The sequence below is a fragment of the Barbus barbus genome (assembly GCF_936440315.1).
Source record: "Barbus barbus genome assembly, chromosome: 39".
NCBI classification, from domain to species: domain Eukaryota; kingdom Metazoa; phylum Chordata; class Actinopteri; order Cypriniformes; family Cyprinidae; genus Barbus; species Barbus barbus.
The window spans coordinates 1,598,575-1,621,993 of record NC_136717.1 but is presented as its reverse complement, the minus strand read 5'-3'; the positions used below and the strand labels follow the sequence as shown (position 1 = coordinate 1,621,993).

At 38.1% G+C, this 23,419-nt stretch overlaps 2 protein-coding genes and 1 long non-coding RNA gene across 3 annotated transcripts in view; 1 reads left to right on the top strand and 2 right to left on the bottom strand.

Moving 5' to 3' along the window:
* Nucleotides 1–23,419, top strand: part of LOC306858939 (uncharacterized protein) — a 429,579-nt gene that overhangs the window by 62,666 nt on the left and 343,494 nt on the right. The window lies entirely within an intron of this gene.
* LOC306858963 overlaps nt 1–23,419 on the bottom strand; it is a 1,377,007-nt gene that overhangs the window by 1,156,873 nt on the left and 196,715 nt on the right. The window lies entirely within an intron of this gene.
* On the bottom strand, nt 3,702–10,399 carry LOC306858869 (uncharacterized protein). Its single transcript, XM_079399641.1, has 2 exons — nt 10,338–10,399; nt 3,702–6,433 (listed from the first exon to the last, which is right to left on the bottom strand). The coding sequence occupies exons 1-2, from the start codon at nt 10,390–10,392 to the stop codon at nt 4,455–4,457; spliced, it is 2,034 nt and encodes a 677-aa protein (XP_079255767.1). The 5' UTR covers nt 10,393–10,399; the 3' UTR covers nt 3,702–4,454.

The window sequence follows — 23,419 nt, the reverse complement described above, 5'->3', positions numbered from 1 at the left end:
GGAAAGCACAAAGTGTCCGACCTGACGGCCATCTCTTTACTCCTCCCCGCCTGCAACTGGAAGATCTCGCCGGCCGGTGGCAGGCTAGTGTAGTTCATCTGTCCCGTCCCAATCACGTGATTCGTAGCGATTTTGTTTCCCATCCCGCGGGATTCCCGAAAAATTGTCAGCCTCTAAATATTGGACTCATTCTTTTGTCACCTTTTTTCTTTCATTTAGGACTGATTTTGTGTTTCTGTTAGTGATAATATAGCATAATGACAGATTTATAAGCAGTTGTTTGGAGTCCGGTCATTTTTGACCGGGAACACCACCAGAGGGTTAAAATAATACTGAACATGAAAATGACAAAATATGGAACAATAAAGTAGATTAAAAGTTTGTTTTCCTATATTAATGCAAAAAAAAATGCACTTATGCTCAAAATGCAAAAACAAAACAAGCATTCATACTCAGAGTATTCAACAAACACTGAATACATTCTTAAGCAAATATAGTTCACAAATTTCTTTAGCAAGAAGTGTTAGTTTTCCTATTTATGCCCAAAATAGTGCGCATTATTGAGTGCTAAACATTCATAATGGACACATGAGGGCACACTCGCTCAGAAACTGCAGTAATACAACTCATGACGCTGTTACTGAATAAAAAGTTAGAAACGCCTGAACTGATCATACATGACGACACAACGCAACAATATATGTTTTTTATAATCAGCAACCATGAAATAAAACTGTAGCCACAGCTATTGGCACCCAATTATTACAACGTCCTTTTCCCAGGGTAACACCTCTAAATTTTCTCCTATAATGCCTGATGAAGTTAGAGAACACCTGATGAGATCAGAGAACATTCCCTCATCCAGAATCACTCCAGATCCTTCAGAATACCAGCTCCATGTCGGTGCATCTCTTCAGTTCACCTCACTCATTTTCTACAGGGTTCAAGCTAGGGAATGGAGACAGCCATGGCAGAAGCTTCATTTTGCGCTCAGTGATACATTTTTTCCACCGAAATTACCTGGAACAATTTGTCCCAGGAACTTTTTTTCCCCAGACCTGTTGCTGTCTGCATTTCCATCGCGGTCTAAATACTGTGAAGATTAGGCTAAAAGTCTGTTGACGTAAGTCTGTATTGACACGTTTGTCAATACCAAGTACGCAAATTTTGGACTTGCATCTTCAGTAGTTTGGACTTTGAGAGTTCGACTCGGGAGTATGAACTCCCGCGGACGGGAGGACACAAGTCCGGTTATTCTGCAAATGGAACAGCAGCGTACTTGATAACATAAGTCAGCTCACTTTGGCTTCTGCAATTTTCATCACTGTATTTACACGAAATAAGACTAAATATGATATCAAAGACCACTGCCTCTTTTTGTTTTCATTTAAACATTAATAACTACATAAAAATGTAGTTCAGGGAACATACATTATAATGAAAATAAATATTATATCAAACAGCATTGCCTCTTTTTATTTTCAGTTAACATATAATAGATTAATAGACCAAAGTTTACCTGTTACATTTACCCAAAAACAAACCGCTGGTCGTGTGGAGCTCACGTCTCCGAAATCAGCGAAGCACATTTTCAAATCATTGTCTTTAAAAATAAACCACAAATGTGAGTTTTAAACAACTACATTCTTGCCCGAAACACTTTTAAAACTACATCCAGTGTTGCCAGATTGGATGGACAATTTCCAGCCCAAAAGCTCACAAAAACCCGCCCAAAACTTTAACTGTCAAAATAATGTGATAGAATGTAAATCAAGGTTGATAAGAGCCATTTTTAACTCCTTATGACGACAAAATAATATAAATATATTGCTAGATAAATTTCCCATGGATCAAATCGGGGCAAATACATTAAAGAGAACTACCAAATATGCAAGCAGACAGTGTCAAAACGGCAATCAAGAAATTAACCGATTCCCTCGAAAAACACATGCATCATTTTCAATATCAACAGTCAGAATTTAAATGCAAAAAAGTGCCCAATATAAGTTCAGAATAAGCAACGTAAGAATAGGCAATTCACACTCGTTCATGCACACACCACGACAGTCAAAACTGTGTCATTCTGTATGATAATCCGACAATAAAAAAACATTTACAATAATGCTCTTACTCTATAATTTCACACAGAACTAAGTCTTTCGTGAAGTTCATATTGAACATAATATAGAATTTTGCAGTCAAAACTAACGAGTCCAGCACTTTTAAAGGACAGGCTATACCAATCTAGACCGTTTAAAAGATAAAAGACAGGATCGTATAGATATGAATAGATTTTGATTAAAAATGTAACTGTGCTCTGATTTTGGAATTGCAGTGATATAGACTTCATGTCATCTCCCTCAACAGGTGTAATTCACGTTTTGAGAATTAATACACTCTCCATTCTTTACCACGTAACTTGTATAGGCATTATGGTAACTTACAGTTATACATTCAAAATCAGATCCGTTATCGTGCTAAAAACCCGTCGCTCATGAATCATCACGTATGTCTGCTGATCCATAGTGATTGGCTAAAAGTGCGGCCGCGACATCAACATTAGCACCAGTCGTCTTTGCAGTGTGCGTGTGTGTTTAGTACCATTGTGATGACTGATTGGATGCATGCAGTACGCTATATATGCACACTTGGGCTTGTTTGCTAACCAATTAGCCTATACAATTTATATGTTTTGAAAAACTGCCAAACTGACCAAAAACCAGCCCAAATTTTGTCCACCCGCCCAAGCCAATATTTACCCGCACAATCAAATTCATAACCGCCCAATCTGGCAACATTGACTACATTCCATGACACAATAACAGTGATATTTAAAAAACATTATGCAAATAAATGGTGGTTGAAATACAATGCTTCATGAACTCAACCAACAGCATGCTGAGCGCCCAATTCCCACCCCCGAAAGTTCCAGACCTTTGACAAAGTACTACCTCGCGAGCAGGGACATTCTGAGGGGCAAATTTTTACCTAGAACTTTATTTAGATCCTGGTTCCTGTGGTGGAAACACACTAAGTACCGCCCCAAAGCCCTTAGTTCCTGGGGAAAGTTCCTGCGGTGGAAACGGGGCTTTCATGTTGATTTTGGATCATTTTCTTGATGGAAGATCCAAACATGGTCTATTATAATATTTCTTACACAGGCAGTCAGGTTTAGATTTTTTATCGGTTTATATTTGATAGAATTCATGATGCCATGTATCTGAACAAGATGTCCAGGACCTCCACAACGTGAAGTTATTAACGTAATTTCAGGAGAAGTACGTCATCTAATCTTCCACTTAATATCAATATGAATGAAAGACAGCCCACTTACCACTTCCGTCGTTAGTTCTTTCGGCATCCCTCCTCCTCCCCAACTCCTGCTTTTACATATATTTATTTATTAACTTATTTATCTTTCTGTCTACAGGGGGCTATCAGAGCTCGAGTAGAATAGTCTCTCTGAGCCCTCCATTCCATTTTCATATTCAACCGTGGGCATGGGATAATTCTTTTTATCTCTGTTTGCACAAACGCTTCTAGTGGGTTTGCTGCCAGAAAGCTCTTTTTAAGTTTCATCTCACCATAGAAGCCGTTGAAGTTCCAGTCGTGTCTGACAGCTGAATATGCTGGAGTTTTTTTTTTCTTGAAACCCATTTCAACAACTTGTGGTCATGTAGAGGCTGTTTGATTTTTTTTTTTAGGTGTTGTGATCCCAAGACTCAACTATATTCTGCAATTCTCCAGCTGTGATCCTTGGAGAATCTTTGGCCACTCAAATTCTCCTCCTCACCGAGCATTAGGACGATATAGACACACGTCCTCTTCCAGGCAGATTTGAAACATCATTAGTTGTTTGGAACTTCTTAATTATTGCCCTGATGGTGGAAATGGGGATTTTCACTGCTCTAGCTATTTTCTTAAAGCCACTTCACTAATTTGTGAAGCTGGATTATCTTTTGCTGCTCATCAGAAATATATTCTTTGGTTTTTCTCATTGTGATGGATTATTAAGGGAATTTGGGCTTTGTGTTCCTCATATTTATAATCCTGTGGAAGAGGAAGTCATGGCTGGACAATTTCACCCATGTGCTACAAAATGTAAATGTTTATTCTACAGATATTTTACTAAGAATTTCTAAGGGTTGCAATAATAGTAACCAACATGCATTGGAGAAAAACATCCATTTCATAATGTGAGTCCCCCCCCCCCCCCCCCCCACACACACACACACTTTCAATTGTTTTACTTCAATGAAAGTTTAGAATTTTGTGAATTTTTTAAATGAAAGATAAACAAAATAAAATAAAAAGCCTTATGGTGAACCATAAGGAGATGAAGGTTCTCACATGTATTTGTGTGATGGCAAAAAATATTACACTGACTACAATTGAGTGTCTTCCAAAATGAATGTTCAGATTATTTTAGAAATTGTTCCTTTTTCTAAACCTCGTCACTCTGAGGAAAAAGGCAATTTCTTCCCAGAATGAGTTTTTAAATGACGTTTCATGCTGCTTTTACATGTGAAACTCTTCTCACACTGAGGACACTTGTATGGCTTCTCTCCAGTGTGAGCTACCTTGTGAACCTGAAGGTATTCTTTAGTCCTGAAACTCTTTCCACACTGTTCAATGGTGTAAGGTCTCACTCCAGTGTGAATTCTCGTGTGAATCTGGAGTTTTCCTTCATTTGAGCAACTCTTTCCACAGTGATGGCACATGAAAGGCTTTTCTCCGATGTGAATTTTAACATGATCCTTAAGATGTTCCCTCTCTGTGAAAGTCCTTTCGCACTGATGACATTTAAAACGGTTCTCTCTTGAGTGAATCTTCATGTGATTACTAAGGTGTTCTTTATATCTGTAACTCTTTCCACACTGATCACATGTGAATGGATTCTCTCCAGTGTGACTTCTTATGTGAGTCTTTAGGGTTCCTTTGTGCCCGAAACTCTTTCCACACTGAGGGCTGGTGAACGGCTTCTCTCCAATGTGAGTTCTCAAGTGGGCATCAAGGCATTTTTTCCATGTAAAACCCTTTCCACACTGAGAGCATATTAATGATTTCTTTTCAATGTGAATTTTCATGTGAGTCGTAAGTCCTCCATTTCGTGAGAAACTCTTTCCACACAGTTTGCAGGTGTAAGGTTTCTCTCCAGTATGAATACTCATGTGGGCATTAAGATGATTTTTCCGTATAAAACTCTTTCCACACTGAGAGCAAGTGTAAGGTCTTTCTCCAGTGTGAATAATCATGTGGGCATTAAGATGACTTCTCCGTATAAAATTCTTTCCACACTGAGAGCAGGTGTAAGGTCTTTCTCCAGTGTGAATAATCATGTGGGCATTAAGATGATTTTTCTGTGTATAATTCTTTCCACACTGTTCACAGGTGTAAGGTCTCACTCCAGTGTGAATTCTCATGTGAATCTTGAGTTTTCCTTCATTTGAGCAACTCTTTCCACACTGATCACATGTGAATGGATTCTCTCCAGTGTGACTTCTTATGTGAGCCTTTAGGTTTCCTTTGAGCCTGAAACTCTTTCCACACTGAGGGCAAGTGAAAGGCTTCTTTCCAATGTGAGTTCTCAAATGGGCATCAAGGCTTTTTTTCCATATAAAACCCTTTCCACACTGAGGGCAGGTGAACGGCTTCTCTCCAATGTGAGTTCTCAAGTGGGCATCAAGGCATTTTTTCCATGTAAAACCCCTTCCACACTGAGAGCATATTAATGACTTCTTTTCAATGTGAATTTTCATGTGAGTCGTAAGTCCTCCATTTCGTGAGAAATTCTTTCCACACAGTTTGCAGGTATAAGGTTTCTCTCCAGTATGAATACTCATGTGGGCATTAAGATGATTTTTCCGTATAAAATTCTTTCCACACTGAGAGCAGGTGTAAGGTCTTTCTCCAGTGTGAATAATCATGTGGGCATTAAGATGACTTCTCCGTATAAAATTCTTTCCACACAGTTTGCAGGTGTAAGGTCTCTCTCCAGTGTGGATAATCATGTGAGCATCAAGATGATTTTTCCGTATATAATTATTTCCACACTGAGAGCAGGTGTAAGGTCTCACTCCAGTGTGAATTCTCATGTGTATATTAAGGTTTTTTTTTCGTGTAAAACATTTTCCACACTGAGAGCATGTTAATGGTTTCTTTTTTATGTGAATTTTCATGTGGACTTTAAGGCGTCCTTTTTGATTGAAAATTTCTCCACACTGTTGGCAGGTGAAAGAGCTCTCTCCAGTATAAATTCTCATTTTGTAAGTAAGGTTTTGTTTTTTTACAGCTTTTTTTTGAGAGGAAGTCTTTTCAGTCTGTGAGCAACTGATTGATTTTTCTTCAGTATTGAAATCATGATGTTCCTCATTTTGATCTTTCTCTTTCTTTTCATTCTGTTCTTGTCTCTCCTCTTTCAGTGCCATCAGGTCTGAGGTGAAAAGAGACAAATACAAGTTAACACCAGTTTAATGGCATGAAACAACAAACATCAAAACTAGGGGTGTCCCAGACTAAGGATTTTCATAGTTGAATCATATGTTTGGGGATGGGGCAAAATACATTACCAAGAGACAGTCATAATTACTGATGTTAACACACAGGGAAAATGTGTAATGTACACCTCACATATACAAAAATAATGTTTTATGTTTTGATTAAAAGATTTTTACAACAGTGCTCTCATTATAACATTACGTAGGCTATATGACAGTGGTTATTAATGTTCTGCATTTCTGTTTTGGCATAATTATAATGTTATGTATATGACAGTCCCAGTTATAGTTATTAATATTATGCATTGTTGTTTGTACTGCTTGCTGCGCGTTGATAAACACTGTACAATGAAGTGCTTTACTTCAGCGCGATGCATCTTATGCGAGATAAAATAATACACAATATATAATCTGGCTGCCATGTTTTGAAATCACTTATACCTGATCGAAAAGATCCAGTCTTTAACAAGACTCAAACTGACACAGGCAGAGTTAAAGTTTTAAATCCCTGCCGCCAAGATGCTTCTCTGTCGGATTAGTTTCTGGAAAGTGAAACTTAACTTAAATCTATAGGGGTGGTTGCATTTATTCACGCACGTTAAAATATTTATTTACAGCTTCTTTCTTTACAGATTCTTATTTACAGCATTATCATAATAGGCTGTATATTAACTTATTGGGAGAAAACCAGTAGTTCTATGTGAAATCAGACATTTGAGCACCCCCATATAGCCAAAATGTGGCTGGACTGCCATCAAACACAATCAAACCTTTACAAATGATTCAGAATGCAGCGGCACGACTGATCTTCAAAGAGCCCAAAAGAGCGCATGTTACACCTCTCTTCATCTCCTTGCACTGGCTACCAGTGGCAGCTCGCATCCAGTTCAAGACACTGATGCTTGCGTACAGAACTACCACAGACTCAGCACCCTCCTACTTCCACTCACTATTACGAATCTACATCCCCTCCAGAAGTTTGAGATCTGCTAGTGAGCGACGCCTTGTGGTACCATCACAGAGAGGCTCAAAATCACTCTCCAGAACATTCTCGTTCACCATTCCTGGCTGGTGGAATAATCTTCCCACTCCTATCTGTAATGCTGGATACCTGTCAATCTTCAAGCAACAACTGAAATCTCTTTCTGCAGTACTTGACTTCATCCTAGACTCAAAAAATAAATAAAAAAAAACGTAATCTTTCCCTCTATCTTTCTCTCCTTCCCGTGCTAGCTTGTACTTATTTAAACAATGACTGAGACTTGGTGTTACGGGCACTTACTCTGTATGATTGCCTCTTCAAGATGAATCGCTTTTTGTATTCCCCAATTGTAAGTCGCTTTGGATAAAAGCGTCTGCTAAATGACTAAATGTAAATGGAATGATGATAATACCCTGCGAACTGTGAGTGAGACTGTGAGATTGGGAGTCGAATCAGGCTCCTCATATCGAAGCATCGGATCTTCAACTAGTCGGGGTCACCCCAATCAAAACATTTAGACATGAAAAGCATCAAATCCAAACACATGTATGCTAGATCCTATACCTACTAAACTACTGAAAGAGGTGTAACCTGTAATCTCAGAACTTCTTGTTGATATTTTTAATTCTTTGCTTTCTTTAGGACCCCATCCCCATTCTTTAGGACCTCCACTCATCTAGATCTTGATGGAGTGACATTGTTTTCCACAATTACGTACCTGGTTGTTGCATTCACTGCAAAAAATGGCTCATCTTACTTAGTATTTTTCTCTTGTTTCTAGTCAAAATATCTAAACATTCTTAAATCAAGATACTTTTACTAGATAAGCAAAATGACTTAAGATATTTAGTCTTGTTTCCAGGGGAAAAACACAAAATTAAGTGCATATTGCTTAAAACAAGTAAAATTATCTGCCAGTGGGGTAAGTACAATGCTCCTATTTTAAGAATATTTGACTTGCACCACTGGCCGACAATTTTACTTGTTTTAAGAACAATGCACTTAACTTAAGATATTTAGTCTTAATATTAAGATTAAAAGACTACACTCACCTAAAGGATTATTAGGAACACCATACTAATACTGTGTTTGACCCCCTTTCGCCTTCAGAACTGCCTTAATTCTACGTGGCATTGATTCAACAAGGTGCTGAAAGCATTCTTTAGAAATGTTGGCCCATATTGATAGGATAGCATCTTGCAGTTGATGGAGATTTGTGGGATGCACATCCAGGGCACGAAGCTCCCGTTCCACCACATCCCAAAGATGCTCTATTGGGTTGAGATCTGGTGACTGTGGGGGCCATTTTAGTACAGTGAACTCATTGTCATGTTCAAGAAACCAATTTGGAATGATTCGAGCTTTGTGACATGGTGCATTATCCTGCTGGAAGTAGCCATCAGAGGATGGGTACATGGTGGTCATAAAGGGATGGACATGGTCAGAAACAATGCTCAGGTAGGCCGTGGCATTTAAACGATGCCCAATTGGCACTAAGGGGCCTAAAGTGTGCCAAGAAAACATCCCCCACACCATTACACCACCACCACCAGCCTGCACAGTGGTAACAAGGCATGATGGATCCATGATCTCATTCTGTTTACGCCAAATTCTGACTCTACCATCTGAATGTCTCAACAGAAATTGAGACTCATCAGACCAGGCAACATTTTTCCAGTCTTCAACCGTCCAATTTTGGTGAGCTCGTGCAAATTGCAGCCTCTTTTTCCTATTTGTAGTGGAGATGAGTGGTACCCGGTGGGGTCTTCTGCTGTTGTAGCCCATGCGCCTCAAGGTTGTGCGTGTTGTAGCTTCACAAATGCTTTGCTGTATACCTCGGTTGTAACGAGTGGTTATTTCAGTCAAAGTTGCTCTTCTATCAGCTTGAATCAGTCGGCCCATTCTCCTCTGACCTCTAGCATCAACAAGGCATTTTCGCCCACAGGACTGCCACATACTGGATGTTTTTCCCTTTTCACACCATTCTTTGTAAACCCTAGAAATGGTTGTGCGTGAAAATCCCAGTAACTGAGCAGATTGTGAAATACTCAGACCGGCCCGTCTGGCACCAACAACTATGCCACGCTCAAAATTGCTTAAATCACCTTTCTTTCCCATTCTGACATTCAGTTTGGAGTTCAGGAGATTGTCTTGACCAGGACCACACCCCTAAATGCATTGAAGCAACTGCCATGTGATTGGTTGATTAGATAATTGCAATAATTGCAATAATCTGCAATGGAAAAGCAGCTAGTGTCCGAATCATCTCAGTCTGGGAATAAACAGTTACTGGCCACAGCCAATGGAAGGGAACTTAATAAATCTGTTCTGTTTGTATCATCTTAGTGAGCTGTTTGAGGCCTTATGCATGAGCAGTAAAACAAATTTAACGTTTTCTGATGTTTCAGCGTGGATGAGAAACTTTTGGAAAATGCTTGAAAACACTAGTGTGGATGGGGAGCGTTTTTTCATGTGTATCTAGATTAATATAGACATAGCCTTAGTGTCCGCTGGCTGTTTTATTTGCTCAACAAATACCTTTAAATGAACAAATGTAGACAGCATGCAGAAGCCAAACGAAATCACTCACATTTCAAGCTTTGCTTTATGCAAAATAAATTATTTTCTTACATTTCTTAGATTTTTGCATAATTAAGTGCTAGAAATGAATGGTTTATATTTTAGAAGCAGATATTAGGATTAATGTTACAAAAGTATATATATATAACATCTGTCAACAAACAGATTTAATTATGACACTCATGTTGACATTCTTCATAAAAATAATTCATTTCTGTAGAGCTGGACATATATATAAGGATTAAATGAGTGAGTTCAGCTTTGAGAATGAAACCAACCTGTTTGTTCCTCAGTATCTTCTTGTTTGACTCTGAATGTTTCTTCAATCTTCATGTCTTCACTCTCTTCTTTAATAAACTCCATCTTTATAACAGTATCTCGTGGATCTCAGTCGCAGTCGAGTTTTTCTGTGTAACAAAAAGAAATAAATGCTAATTAAATCTTGTTCAGCAGTCAGCGCACTAGTTCAGTAGTGAGCGCACTAGTTCAGTAGTCAGCTCCCTAGTTCAGTAGTCAGCTCCCTAGTTCAGTAGTCAGCTCCCTAGTTCAGTAGTCAGCTCCCTAGTTCAGTAGTGAGCGCACTAGTTCAGTAGTCAGCTCCCTAGTTCAGTAGTCAGCGCACTAGTTCAGTAGTCAGCGCACTAGTTCAGTAGTCAGCGCACTAGTTCAGCAGTCAGCGCACTAGTTCAGTAGTCAGCGCACTAGTTCAGTAGTCAGCGCACTAGTTCAGTAGTCAGCGCACTAGTTCAGTAGTCAGCGCCCTAGTTCAGTAGTCAGCGCACTAGTTCAGTAGTCAGCGCACTAGTTCAGTAGTCAGCGCACTAGTTCAGTAGTGAGCGCACTAGTTCAGTAGTCAGCTCCCTAGTTCAGTAGTCAGCGCACTAGTTCAGTAGTCAGCGCACTAGTTCAGTAGTCAGCTCCCTAGTTCAGTAGTCAGCGCACTAGTTCAGTAGTGAGCGCACTAGTTCAGTAGTCAGCGCCCTAGTTCAGTAGTCAGCGCACTAGTTCAGTAGTGAGCGCACTAGTTCAGTAGTCAGCTCCCTAGTTCAGTAGCGAGCGCACTAGTTCAGTAGCGAGCGCACTAGTTCAGTAGCGAGCGCACTAGTTCAGTAGCGAGCGCACTAGTTCAGTAGCGAGCGCACTAGTTCAGTAGCGAGCGCACTAGTTCAGTAGTCAGCGCACTAGTTCAGTAGTCGGCGCACTAGTTCAGTAGTGGGCGCACTAGTTCAGTAGTCAGCTCCCTAGTTCAGTAGTGAGCGCACTAGTTCAGTAGTCAGCTCCCTAGTTCAGTAGTCAGCTCCCTAGTTCAGTAGCGAGCGCACTAGTTCAGTAGCGAGCGCACTAGTTCAGTAGCGAGCGCACTAGTTCAGTAGTCAGCGCACTAGTTCAGTTGAACAGCGCATTAGTTCAGTAGCACAGTAGTGAGGGAGTCAGTCAGAGAGAGAGTTAATGGAAATGATCTGATTAAACTATGCAAATGAATTATACAGAAAGTTAATAATAGATATTTATATTTTGTATTCAATTATTTGTACATTACATTTAATGGATTACACTCAGCTGGTTGTCATTACAGATGTTGTGTTTGTTCTCGTTTGTCTTCAGCGCGCGCTGATTCGAATCACTGAATCATTTTACGAATGACTCGGTTCAGATGATTCGGTTTCTCTGTACTTACTGACGATATCGGGAGCGAAACGAGACGCTCTTTTTCTGTTATTAATATGAAAATGAGCTTGACTCACAAAATTAACACTAAATAAAGTATTACAACGTTACATTTAAGATTGATTCATTTCAGAAAAATCAATTGACAGAACAGTTCGCATTGAATTAAAACCCACAGACCTTTCTTCAGCCGAATCACAACAGACGCAGGGGGGCGGGGTTAAAGATAGAAAGGGCGCAGCTTTATGACGTCCCATCGCCATACCAAAATAAAAGTCCCGTTTACACACTGAAGTCCATGGCTGTGTTCGAAATGGCATACTTGCTTACTGCCCAGTACACAGTGTACACTGCCTACTATTTTTTAAAGAATAGTGTGTGAAACAGTATACAATAAGCAACAAATGTTTCAGAGTAGTATGCTTAATTGTCACATGACAAATACAAACATTAATTCAGTTCAGCTGTGAAGGTTGTTACCTTACAAACAAATGTGCTAACTATTCTTTTTACAAAGGCTTGTTATTAAGGCTTCATATTAATAAACAATATTGAACTCATTTCATAATTGAATAACTTTACAGAGGCTATAGACTGAACTGAATGAGCTGTCTTTAACTGAACAATATGTTTGGCAGTTACACTAAGTTGAAAAAGTGATATAATCTAATTACACTAAGTGCAAATAATGATAAATTATGTTTACAATAAAATAACAGCATTTTCTTTAGCAACAGGTGTGTAAATAGTAGTTAGGTGGCAGATATTTATGCTGTAGTACATTATAAAACAGTATGCAATAACATATTAGACAATAACATTTTAGAGTAAATTATCATAAATTTTATTTGATGAACGCCACTTTATTGGGACAAAAACCTACTAACAGCTAAGCACCCTGTATTATTAATGAGGCGTTTAATCTCCACTTTTCAAATATTTACTTATTTTTTATTGAAAATAAATGCTTTTCTGATCTGGTATGTGATGGGAAAGGAGTTGCACGAGTTTGAGAAAAGCCGAAATGGAGCTCGTATCAACAGCAGCTGGTATCTGTTTCTCTCTCCGCCGCTGATTCTACAGAAATACACGTGTCTTCAGCAGAGCTGTTTATCACAGACAGGCATTGGTGGCCGGAGTTCATGGAAATTGGTCTATTTGAGTAAATACAGTTTCTTTTTAGAGCTGTTTGCATCTGAATTTAATTCTGTTTGCTTAATTGAAATATTAATTCTAGTTATATATATAATTTATTTATATATTATATTACTGCAATATTAATATTATTATGTAATATCTTTGAAACGTATAAAGCGCTATAGAGATAAAGGTGACATCATTTGACTTGGTCGGAAAAGTGATTAAAGTACAATTTATGTCCTACAAATGATATTGTTTTTAAATGCACAGCGATAGTTTGTAGTTTACATGTATGTGTATAAATGTGCATATACAACTGTAACATTTATAATTATTATTCCCCGCCTCCAGTTCACTCACGTGTTTGAAGATGAAAGGTCACATGGAGCGCGTTGCATTCTGGGAAACAGTACCCCACGCAGCATCTTCAGATGCATACATCAAATTTCAGCAAATATAGCAGGTAATCCGGGCATTCCATGCATACTGAAAATTTGCATACTATGAGCAGCATACATACTGAATGCTGCAGAAATAGTAAGTAGTATGATAGTATGGCATTTCGAACACAGCCCATTACATGCATATGATAATGCATTTCCACATTAATGTACATTTATTTGTTAATTCTCTTTAACTGTTATTTGACAAAAGTACAAGGAAAAGATTTCCAAAGTTTTCACAGACCGACATAAATGTATTTTGTAAATATGAACAAATTTTGATTTTGATGGCTGCAACACTCTAAAAAAAGTTTGGACAGAGGCAAAATAAAAGTGAAAAGGTTATAGAATATCCACGTTAAACAGTTTTGAAACAGGTCACAGTAAGCAGGTGAATAGGTCAAGGTATCATGTTTGGGTATAAAGGGAGAATCCCAGACTCGTCACTTTGTGCCAAACGAGAGAAGTTCAAACCAATCAAAAATCACAATAAGCAATGTAAAATTGCAAAGAATTTAGGTCTTTCGCCAACTATAATATTGTGAAAAGATTCAGGGAATCCAGAGAAATCACAGTATACAGTGGTGTGAAAAAGTGCTGGCCCCCTTCCTGGTTTATTTACATGTTTGTCACACTTTAATATCATCAAACTAATTTAAATATTAATCAAAGATAACACAAGTAAACACAACATGAAGTTTTTTATTATGAAGGGAAAACAAAATCCAAACCCACATGGCCCTGTGTGAAAAAGCGTTTGCCCCATCCGTCCGTTCTGGTTTTGAACACCTGTGAAGTTTTCATGCAGTGTCTGGCTAGCGGCTGCTACGTCTTACAGCGCACTTCCCGCGGTTCATTTGTTGGATTGTTGCTGCCCGTTATTTGCATGGGTGCATGATGGATTCAATTTATTTAATTTGGTAACACTTTATTTTGAAATTCTTCTTTAGACATTCTACTAACAGTAAGTAACTTTGCAACTACATGCCAACTAACAGTCAGTGTTAGTAGACTGATTAATATTTTCTAACACTTTACTATGATGGGCCTATCTAAAAACAGAGGCACATTCTTGAATCATTTTCTCTTTCGTCATTGGTCCTTTCCAAAAGTGAAAGGTTTCTTTGCAGTGTGAATTATCATGTGAATCTTAAGGGATGTTTTGTGTGTGCAACACAGTGATCGCACATTTAAGCATTCTCTCCAGTGTGAGGTATTACATGATTCCTGAGGTGATCTGGGTCTATTAAACTCATTCCACACTAACGACATGTAAAACGCACCAATCTTGAATCTTCATGATGCTTTTTGTTTAAAGCACTTTCCACATTGATCACATGAAAACGGCCTCTCACCAGAAGTGGAAAGTAACAAATTACATTTATTTGCGATACTGTAATTGAGTAGCTTTTTTTTGTGTATTTCTACTTTTTAAAGTAATTTTTAAAATCTGTACTTTTACTTTTGTATATTTAGTTTGAAGTATTGTACTTCATTTTAAAACACAGTATTTACGGAGTAAAAAAAAGCACTCCCTGGGAACTACTGAAGTAAATAATGGGCAGAGAACAAATAGGTGCTAAAATCTCAAGAATGATGCAGACGGACAAGACCGGCATTTTGGTCCAGACCTGTGTTCAGCTATAGAGACCAAACTAGCAGCTTATACTGTAAAATCTCGACATCAGCCCTTCGCAAGCATATAAAGGTAAGGTAAAATACTTGCATCGTTGCATTGGTGGTTAAAATCAAGCTCTGGCAGTTCAGCAAAAGGTTTTGCACAAATTAGCCAAAGACAGTGGTGTAAGGTGTGCGATGTATATTGTATTGTCTGCGATAATATCGTAATTGCTGTTTTAATGATGTGCGATTTATAAAACACTCCTACAGACAGAGTGCCATGCAGACTAGTAGATTAGACTAGTGCACATGCATGTTAACACTGCTTTCTTTCACTTCGTGATTCAGTCTGTTAAAATGCATTTAGTGATATTAATGATCACAAAATTGAAGAGATAGGGGCAGAAAGTGTATATATTCATAACATTTCATATAGTAAACATCACACAAAGAGAGACATCTTTACATATTACATATAGAATTTTTTACAACAGTTCAATAATCAAGTAGTTAATTAAGAGACTTGCATTTTAGACACCATATTGCCTGTTTTTGCTCTTTCGAAAACAAGAATAATTCCAAACATAGCCACCATAGCACAGCTTTACGTCTCTGAGCAACATGACGGCGTTTCGTTCCTGAATGAATTAACTGTTAAATGATTTTGTTCAATCACAATGACTCACTTGTTAACAGTGACTTGCTGACACCTACTGCGGATTTTAATTTCACATTTAATGTATCATTTTAATATAATTTCAACATTTTATGTCTTACATATCAAAACATTATTTCTGCATTTGTAACTGCAAGTTAAATGCATTTACGTCCTGCATTAATACATCTAAATGCCACTTCAGATTAAGCTTCTGAGATGCACTGCAAAGATGAATTTTGTTGATACTGATTGAATTTTCCTGGTAAATAACTGATTCCTTTAATTAAAAACAAGTAGTTTGAGAGTTACAGGTCTATGTGAGCTTTCTCCTTTCCCCTGCTAAAATGTAACTTAGTAAAAAGTGATGTTTACTCTGAGTAAATTTTAAATGAGCTACTTTTTACTTGAGGAGATTTTTAGTCTGGTGCTTTTACTTGAGATTTTTAGTCTGGTGCTTTTACTTGAGGAGATTTTTAGTCTGGTGCTTTTTCTTGAGGAGATTTTTAGTCTGGTGCTTTTACTTGAGATTTTTAGTCTGGTGCTTTTTCTTGAGGAGATTTTTAGTCTGGTGCTTTTTCTTGAGGAGATTTTTAGTCTGGTGCTTTTACTGGAGGAGATTATTTTCTTACTCTTTCCACCTCTATCTCTGGCATGACGGTTCATGTGAGAGTTAAGTGTTTGTTGTGTTGTGACGCTCTTTCCACACAGGTCACAGCTGTAAGGCTTCTCTCCGGTGTGAACTCTCATGTGTGTTTGAAAGTTTCCTTGTTGAGTGAAACGCTTTCCACATTGAGGGCAGGTGAAAGGCTTCTCTCCAGTGTGAATCCTCATGTGGGTTCTAAGGCCGGTTCGATTACTGAAAGAGTTTCCACACTCTGTACAGATGAGACGACGCTTAATTCGAGGCTCACGAGCTTTTGTTTTTTGGGCAGTCTTTTTAATTTTTTCTCCAGTACTTAAATCATGATCCTTACATTGATCTTGCTCCCGTTTCTTAGACTGCTTTTGAATCTCCTCTATTATTGCCATCAGATCTAGGATGAAAAGAGACAAATACAAGTTAAACCCTGTTTAAATGCAACAGCAGAAAAGTTAACAATAATGGCCCAAATCTGCTATTTATTAAGCAATGTCAAACAGTTAAGATCCAACCTGCTCCAATTGACCTACCTTTAGATTTAAAAAAAAGTTAATTTTTGATTTTTAAATGAATTGAATCAAAGTCTTCAAAATTATATAGCGTTGGAGCAAAACTCTGCAGGTTTGTGACATCCCTGGTCTAAAATATTAGAAACTGTTACATGTTTGTGAACAATAGCAGTCAAAAACCAATAAAACAAACTGTGCTTATCTCTTCTAGAGATATTAGATCATAACATTCTCATGTATAGCTTGAGATTAGGCATTTGTGGACAAGAAATTAATGTTTTCTATTTGTAAATGAAGAGTGGAGTGCCACAAGGCTCAGTTTTAGGCCCTTTGCTTTTTTCTTTGCATATGTTTCCTTGAGAGATATCACTAGATTTCACAGTCACATCAATGACACACAGTTTTGGATTTCCTCACAAATTAAAGAAACAAAACAAAAACAAAATTCAAGTTTACAGTTTATGAAAATATCAAATATGAGATGGCTAGTAATGTTCTTGAACTAAATACTTTCTTTGAACTAAATTCTTAATTTCTAAGTTTGTAGAACAGCATTGTTCCTCAGAAATGCTGCAGGGTCAACAAATAAGCTCTAGTTGTTTTAAAAAGTGCTTACAAGACACAAAAGCTCTTCCGGCATCATTTTAGTTTGCCTGCACAGAGAATGACAGTTACGTAATTTGGCAAAATCCATCTGAAACAAAAACTACTTAATCTATGTGGACAAGTGTATTTAGGCAAATCTTTCATTGCTGTTCAAAACAGATTTGAAAGACATGGGCTAGTATTATTTTAAAAGGGACAGACTTCACTTTCTGTTTGTTATTACCAGTTGGTTTAAGAATGGAGATTCATCAAATATTAATCCTTTATTTTTTAACTTTAAAATCAACCTAAAAAAAAAAACCTTATTATACCCCATTAACAATTTAAATCAAAAACCATTTTAAACTTGACATAAATTCAGACAAAACCCCAATCACTTTATTTAGCATTCACGGAAACAGTAGTTGGATTCTTTAATCAGAATGATTTCAATCTGAGTGAAACAAAAGGAGTACACATAGCCAATATGTATCATTGACTTGATTTAGTATCAAACAAATATAGCTTTTTTTTGTGCGCTACAGATTAATTTTTCCTGGAGCCCCAACACGGCACATTTTGTATGCCTCCCTAATCAAACACACCTGGTTCAATTCATCAGATTATTACAGACTCTAAGCCATGTCCGACAATAAAAAAACAATATAAAAACAAAGTTGAAGAACAATTCAAAACCAACAACGCAAGAAGCATGTGGCAGGGTATCAATAACATCACAGATTTCAGAGGGAATAAACCAGCTACTGTGAACATTGCCGCCTCTGTACCGGACGAACTTAATCACTTTTATGCTCGCTTCGAGGCTCACAACACCGCCCACACAGAGCGCGCTTCCGTGGCTGTAGCAGAAGAGGCGAGCGCACTTTCCTTTTCTGTCGCAGATGTAACCCGATCCTTCCGACGGGTGAACATCCGCAAGGCTGTGGGTCCCGATGGCATCCCAGGCCGTGTGCTCCGAGCATGCGCATTCCAACTGGCCGGGGTTTTCACAGACATTTTTAACCTTTCCCTCTCTCTGTCTGTGGTTCCCGCATGCTTCAAAAAATCCACCATTGTGCCCATACCAAAGAAAAATAAAATCACATGCTTGAATGACTGGAGGCCCATTGCTCTGACACCCATCTTCAGCAAGTGCTTTGAGAAACTCATCAGAGACTACATCTGCTCTGTGCTGCCTGACTCACTGGATCCCCTACAATTTGCATATCGCAGAAACCGTTCCACAGACGACGCTATTGCCTTCACCCTGCACACTGCTCTCTCCCACCTGGAAAATAAGAACACCTATGTGAGAATGCTGTTTGAGGACTACAGCTCAGCATTCAATACCATAGTGCCTGCCACACTGGTTGAGAAGCTCCAGACTCTGGGACTAAACGGATCTCTGTGCAGCTGGATCCTGGACTTCCTGACGGGCAGATGTCAGGTGGTCAGAATGGGCAACAACACTTCATCCCCGCTGACCCTCAACACTGGTGCTCCTCAGGGCTGCGTCCTCAGCCCACTCCTGTACTCCCTGTACACACACGACTGTACAGCAACACACAGCTCCAACGTCATCGTCAAATTTGCTGACGACACAACGGTGATAGGCCTGATCACTGACAACGATGAGACGGCCTACAGAGAGGAGGTGAGAACCCTGACTAAATGGTGTCAAGAGAACCACCTCTCACTCAACATCGACAAGACCAAGGAGCTGGTGGTGGATTTCAGGAGACAGAGCAGAGAACACACACCCATCACCATCGACATGACACCTGTGGAGCGAGTAAACAGCTTCAAATTCCTCGGTGTTCACATCACTGAGGATCTCACATGGTCCGCTCACACAGATGCAGTGCTGAAGAAGACACACCAACGCCTCTTCTTCCTGAGACGGCTGAGGAAGTTTGGAATGAACCCCAGCATCCTCAGATCATTCTACACCTGCACTGTGGAGAGCATCCTGACCGGCTGCATCACCGTCTGGTTTGGAAACAGCACTGCTGGCAACCGCAAAGCTCTGCAAAGGGTCGTGCGAACTGCCCGTCACATTGTTGGAGGTGAGCTTCCCTCCCTCCAGGACATCTACACCAGGCGGTGTATAAAGAAAGCCCGGAGGATCATCAGTGACTCCAGCCACCCGTCCCACAGACTGCTCTCTCTGCTGCCCTCAGGAAGACGTCTCCGCAGCATCCGATCCCGCACTAGCCGACTGAGGGATAGCTTTTTTCCTCAGGCTATCAGGCTAATGAACAATCAAAACTAATACACCCTACAGCACACTCCCACTTTACAATATACCACGCACTGCACTTTAATTCCATACAGTTCAAACTGGACTACCAGTACACTACTGCACTAATACAACAATCTTTTTGCCAGCACTGGATACCATCCAATGCACATCCATGACATTTGCACATCCGGTTTATATATAATCTGCTGCATCTTCGCATATTACTGTGTGTATATAACGTAGAATGTGTACTACATACTGTGTATAATGTGTATCGGTAACTGTATGTCTGTCAAATAGTACACTGTGTGTACTGAGTATATGTATGTGTATATTACACATTGTCATCTGTATAAGTCTGTACGTATGTATGGTAATGTCTATATGTAAATTGTTTCTGCAGTGTCTGGAGCACGCTCTCAAGAATTTCACTCACGAAGGCACATGTGCTGTGGTGATGTGACAATAAAAGTGATTTGATTTGATGTCCAAACTACTACATTTTTGTTGAAAACGCAATTTTTTTTCTAATTTTGGCCTTCCGTCCACACGTGTCAAGGAAAACAGCTTTTTGAAAACACTCTCCATAGTGGATCATTGTGAAAACGGAGGCTTTTATAAACGATGACGCTTGTTTAGTCATGTGACACATTGTACTAATCCATGTTTATACCCGTAATTGTACCTGTTATGTGCACTGCACTGTTGCTAAAGATATTTACTTTGAACACTTTATATTGCAGATGACAGAAAATTAACCCAAGATTGCTGTCCTGCGGCAAAACATGAGGGCAGGCACTTTATAGATCAAACATAAGCATGAATACATCAGTGAATGATGACATAATCCTATAAATAAAATGATCCTGCCAGAAATTGCGTGAGCTTGTCTGTATCGTCTCAGTGAGGTTTTACACGTGTGCAGCAAAGCCAATTTAACGTTTCAGTGTGGATGAGAAACTAGGAACTGAGTGAACAAAGAAAGTTTTCAAATAAAAACTGTTTTCAGATGTATCCGAAATAAGGCAGAAGTAGCCTAAAGGAGCAAAAATATCATTCGTTTCTGTAGAGCTGTGCATTTTAATAACAACCAAATGAGTGAATTAAGATTTGAGAATGAAAACCAACCTAATCCATCATCATCACTATCTTCAAGCTTCACGTCTTCAGTCTCCTCTTTAATAATCTCTGTTTGTTCCTCAGTATCTTCATGTTTGACGGTGAATGCTTCTACAATCTTCATGTCTTCAGTCTCCTCTTTAATAAATTCTGTTTGTTCCTCAGTATCTTCATGTTTGACTGTGAATGCTTCTACAATCTTCATATCTTCTCTCTCCTCTTTAATAAACTCCATCTCTGTTTGTTCCTCAGGATCTTCATGTTTGACGGTGAATGCTTCTTCAATCTTCATATCTTCTCTCTCATCTTTAATAAACTCCATCTCTGTTTGTTCCTCAGTATCTTCATGTTTGACTCTGAATGTTTCTACAATCTTCATATCTTCTCTGTCCTCTTTAATAATCTCCATCTTTATAACAGTGTCTCGTGGATCTCAGCTTCTTCAGGAACTTCTCTGTGTTTAAGATGAGAAAAGATTAATATAAAAATAAATAAGAAAGCTATAATACAAACTTAATCAGGACACTGGATTCCCTGATTAACCAAAAACACTCAAAACTAGCTCTAGTAAATTAATAAAGCAGGTTAGACGCTTCATATTTCGGCGTGTATGGTTTACATTCATATTTATTGCTCTGTTTATCGCATTTAAAAGACTACTTTGTTGAAAACACTTGCAGTTGGTTTGTAAAAGCTGTCGTTAAACATGTTTGTTTTGTTTTGAGCGAATCGTTGTGTTAATGGTTTGATTGAAATGACTCGTACATGTGTTTGCGACCGAGTTTATGATCAACACAGGAGCGAAATGAGACGCATTACTCACAGAACATAACATGCTTAAATCGATTGCATTAATATAAAACCTTAAAAACAAACCTTTCTTTAGTCGAACCACAACAAATGCCGGAGCGCGGCGCAGCCCTGTGACGTCACGTCGCCAAACCAAAACAAAAGTCCTGTTCACGCGAGCTCAAAAATAGAGGAATTTAGGGTTGAATTATTGGTGAAATACATATTTAAATACTTGTCGGTCAATTGTGTGCCGAACATGCGAAGAAACTACCAAAGAGATTGTCCAAACTGCCAAAATATATATATATATAATGTAATGTAATTAAATGAAATGTAACCGTTTATATATGTACATCTATTATATGTAACCATTATATATCAGATTAGAGAAGAAATAAAGAGCATTGGTAATAATTTCAGATTATTATAATAATCTGAATGTTATATATATATATATTGTACATCTTTGTTTAGGAAATGGTATTTATGTTAATGCATTGTTTGTGGTACCTATGTGGGCCAAAGTTTAAAATTGAACTTAAATGTCATTCTAATTTGATTTCGTTGTTTCACTTTTCTGTTGTAGTTGTTAATAGTCTGATTAACATCCACAAAGTTAATCCGTTTCCTAATGCTGTTATAAGTATATCCTTTTGTGGGAGGGAGATGTGTTGGGGTCTGTCTTACACTACATTACCCATAAGACTTTGAGGGATAAGTTACATCTGTGTATGCGACTGGGAACTGGAGTTGACGGATATAAGTTATTATATTTTTGTTAAGCAGTTGAACTGTTCTCAATCAAATCTCAAGAGTATGCAGACATGTGTGACACCAGTCAGAATGCGATGTGCTCTACAATTTTAAGGCAACAGTTCAATATCTGCACATTTGAAAGGTTAAATAAAATTAGTAACAGTATATTTTACTTATATTTTTCTAAATATTGATACCATTGCTTCGACTTCTTCAAGCAATACTATTGGGGAAACACAGTTGATCCCACAGTAACAATTGGCTCATTTGGGTCCTTCTTTTCATGTTTTGTTATGTTGCTGCCTTATTCTAAACGGCTTTAAATTACTTTTTTCCACATAAATCTATAATCCACACCCCATAATGGTAAAGCAAAAAACAGGTTTTTAACATCTTCACAAATTTATTAAAAATAAAAACTTGATTCCATTGCATAAGTATTCATACTCTCATCTGGGACAGTTGGAATTGAGTACAGGAACATTCATATTGCTTGTAGATGTTACTACACTTCGAGCGAAGTTAACCCGTGCCAAATTAAATTCAATAGGTATGATTTAGAAAGCCACTTTAAAAACAGAGTTGTCTTTTTGCCAATAAACTCTTCATATACAGTTCATTATATGAAATTTTTATTATTATTATATAATTAAAGACCAACTCTTGTAGCTGTACAGAAAAAAAAATTAAGTAAATAAATTAAATAAGTTATGATCTTCAAGTATGTAGGATTTTAATAATTTTCTAATTATTGCATTCGTTTTTTATTTACACTTTACACAACATCCAAACTTCTTTTTTTTGTAAATATGAGTGTATAATTAGTATGAAATATTACTAATAATTTACTTTTCTTTGAAACAGTGTTTAAACAATAGATGGAGAACTGTTAGTGTACACCTGACCCAGGCATTTATAGGATGTTATTCCTTGATAATAAAAGCATAACAAGGCCCAAAACATGAAGAAAATATCTGTAAATAAAGTCTGTGACACACTAGTTAGTAGAACGTTATGTCAAATTTGCTCTAATGTTCTATTTTATTCTTACTGTATGTTTACAGTGAAGTAGTGACTGCTGTGTTAGCACTAACCTCCGGCCCGAGTCCGTTCCGCGGATCTGTTTTTGCTATCTGGGGTGTCTTTCCAAATAAGGGAAAAAAAAAAAAAGTAAATACATAAATAACA

Bases quoted from the DNA above. Each gene is read 5' to 3' on its own strand.
- LOC306858869 (XM_079399641.1), bottom strand. From the start codon at position 10,392: ATGAAGATTGAAGAAACATTCAGAGTCAAACAAGAAGATACTGAGGAA. The intron at 6,434-10,337 runs GTTGGTTTCATT...TTTTCACCTCAG, and splicing joins AGATACTGAGGAACAAACAG to ACCTGATGGCACTGAAAGAG.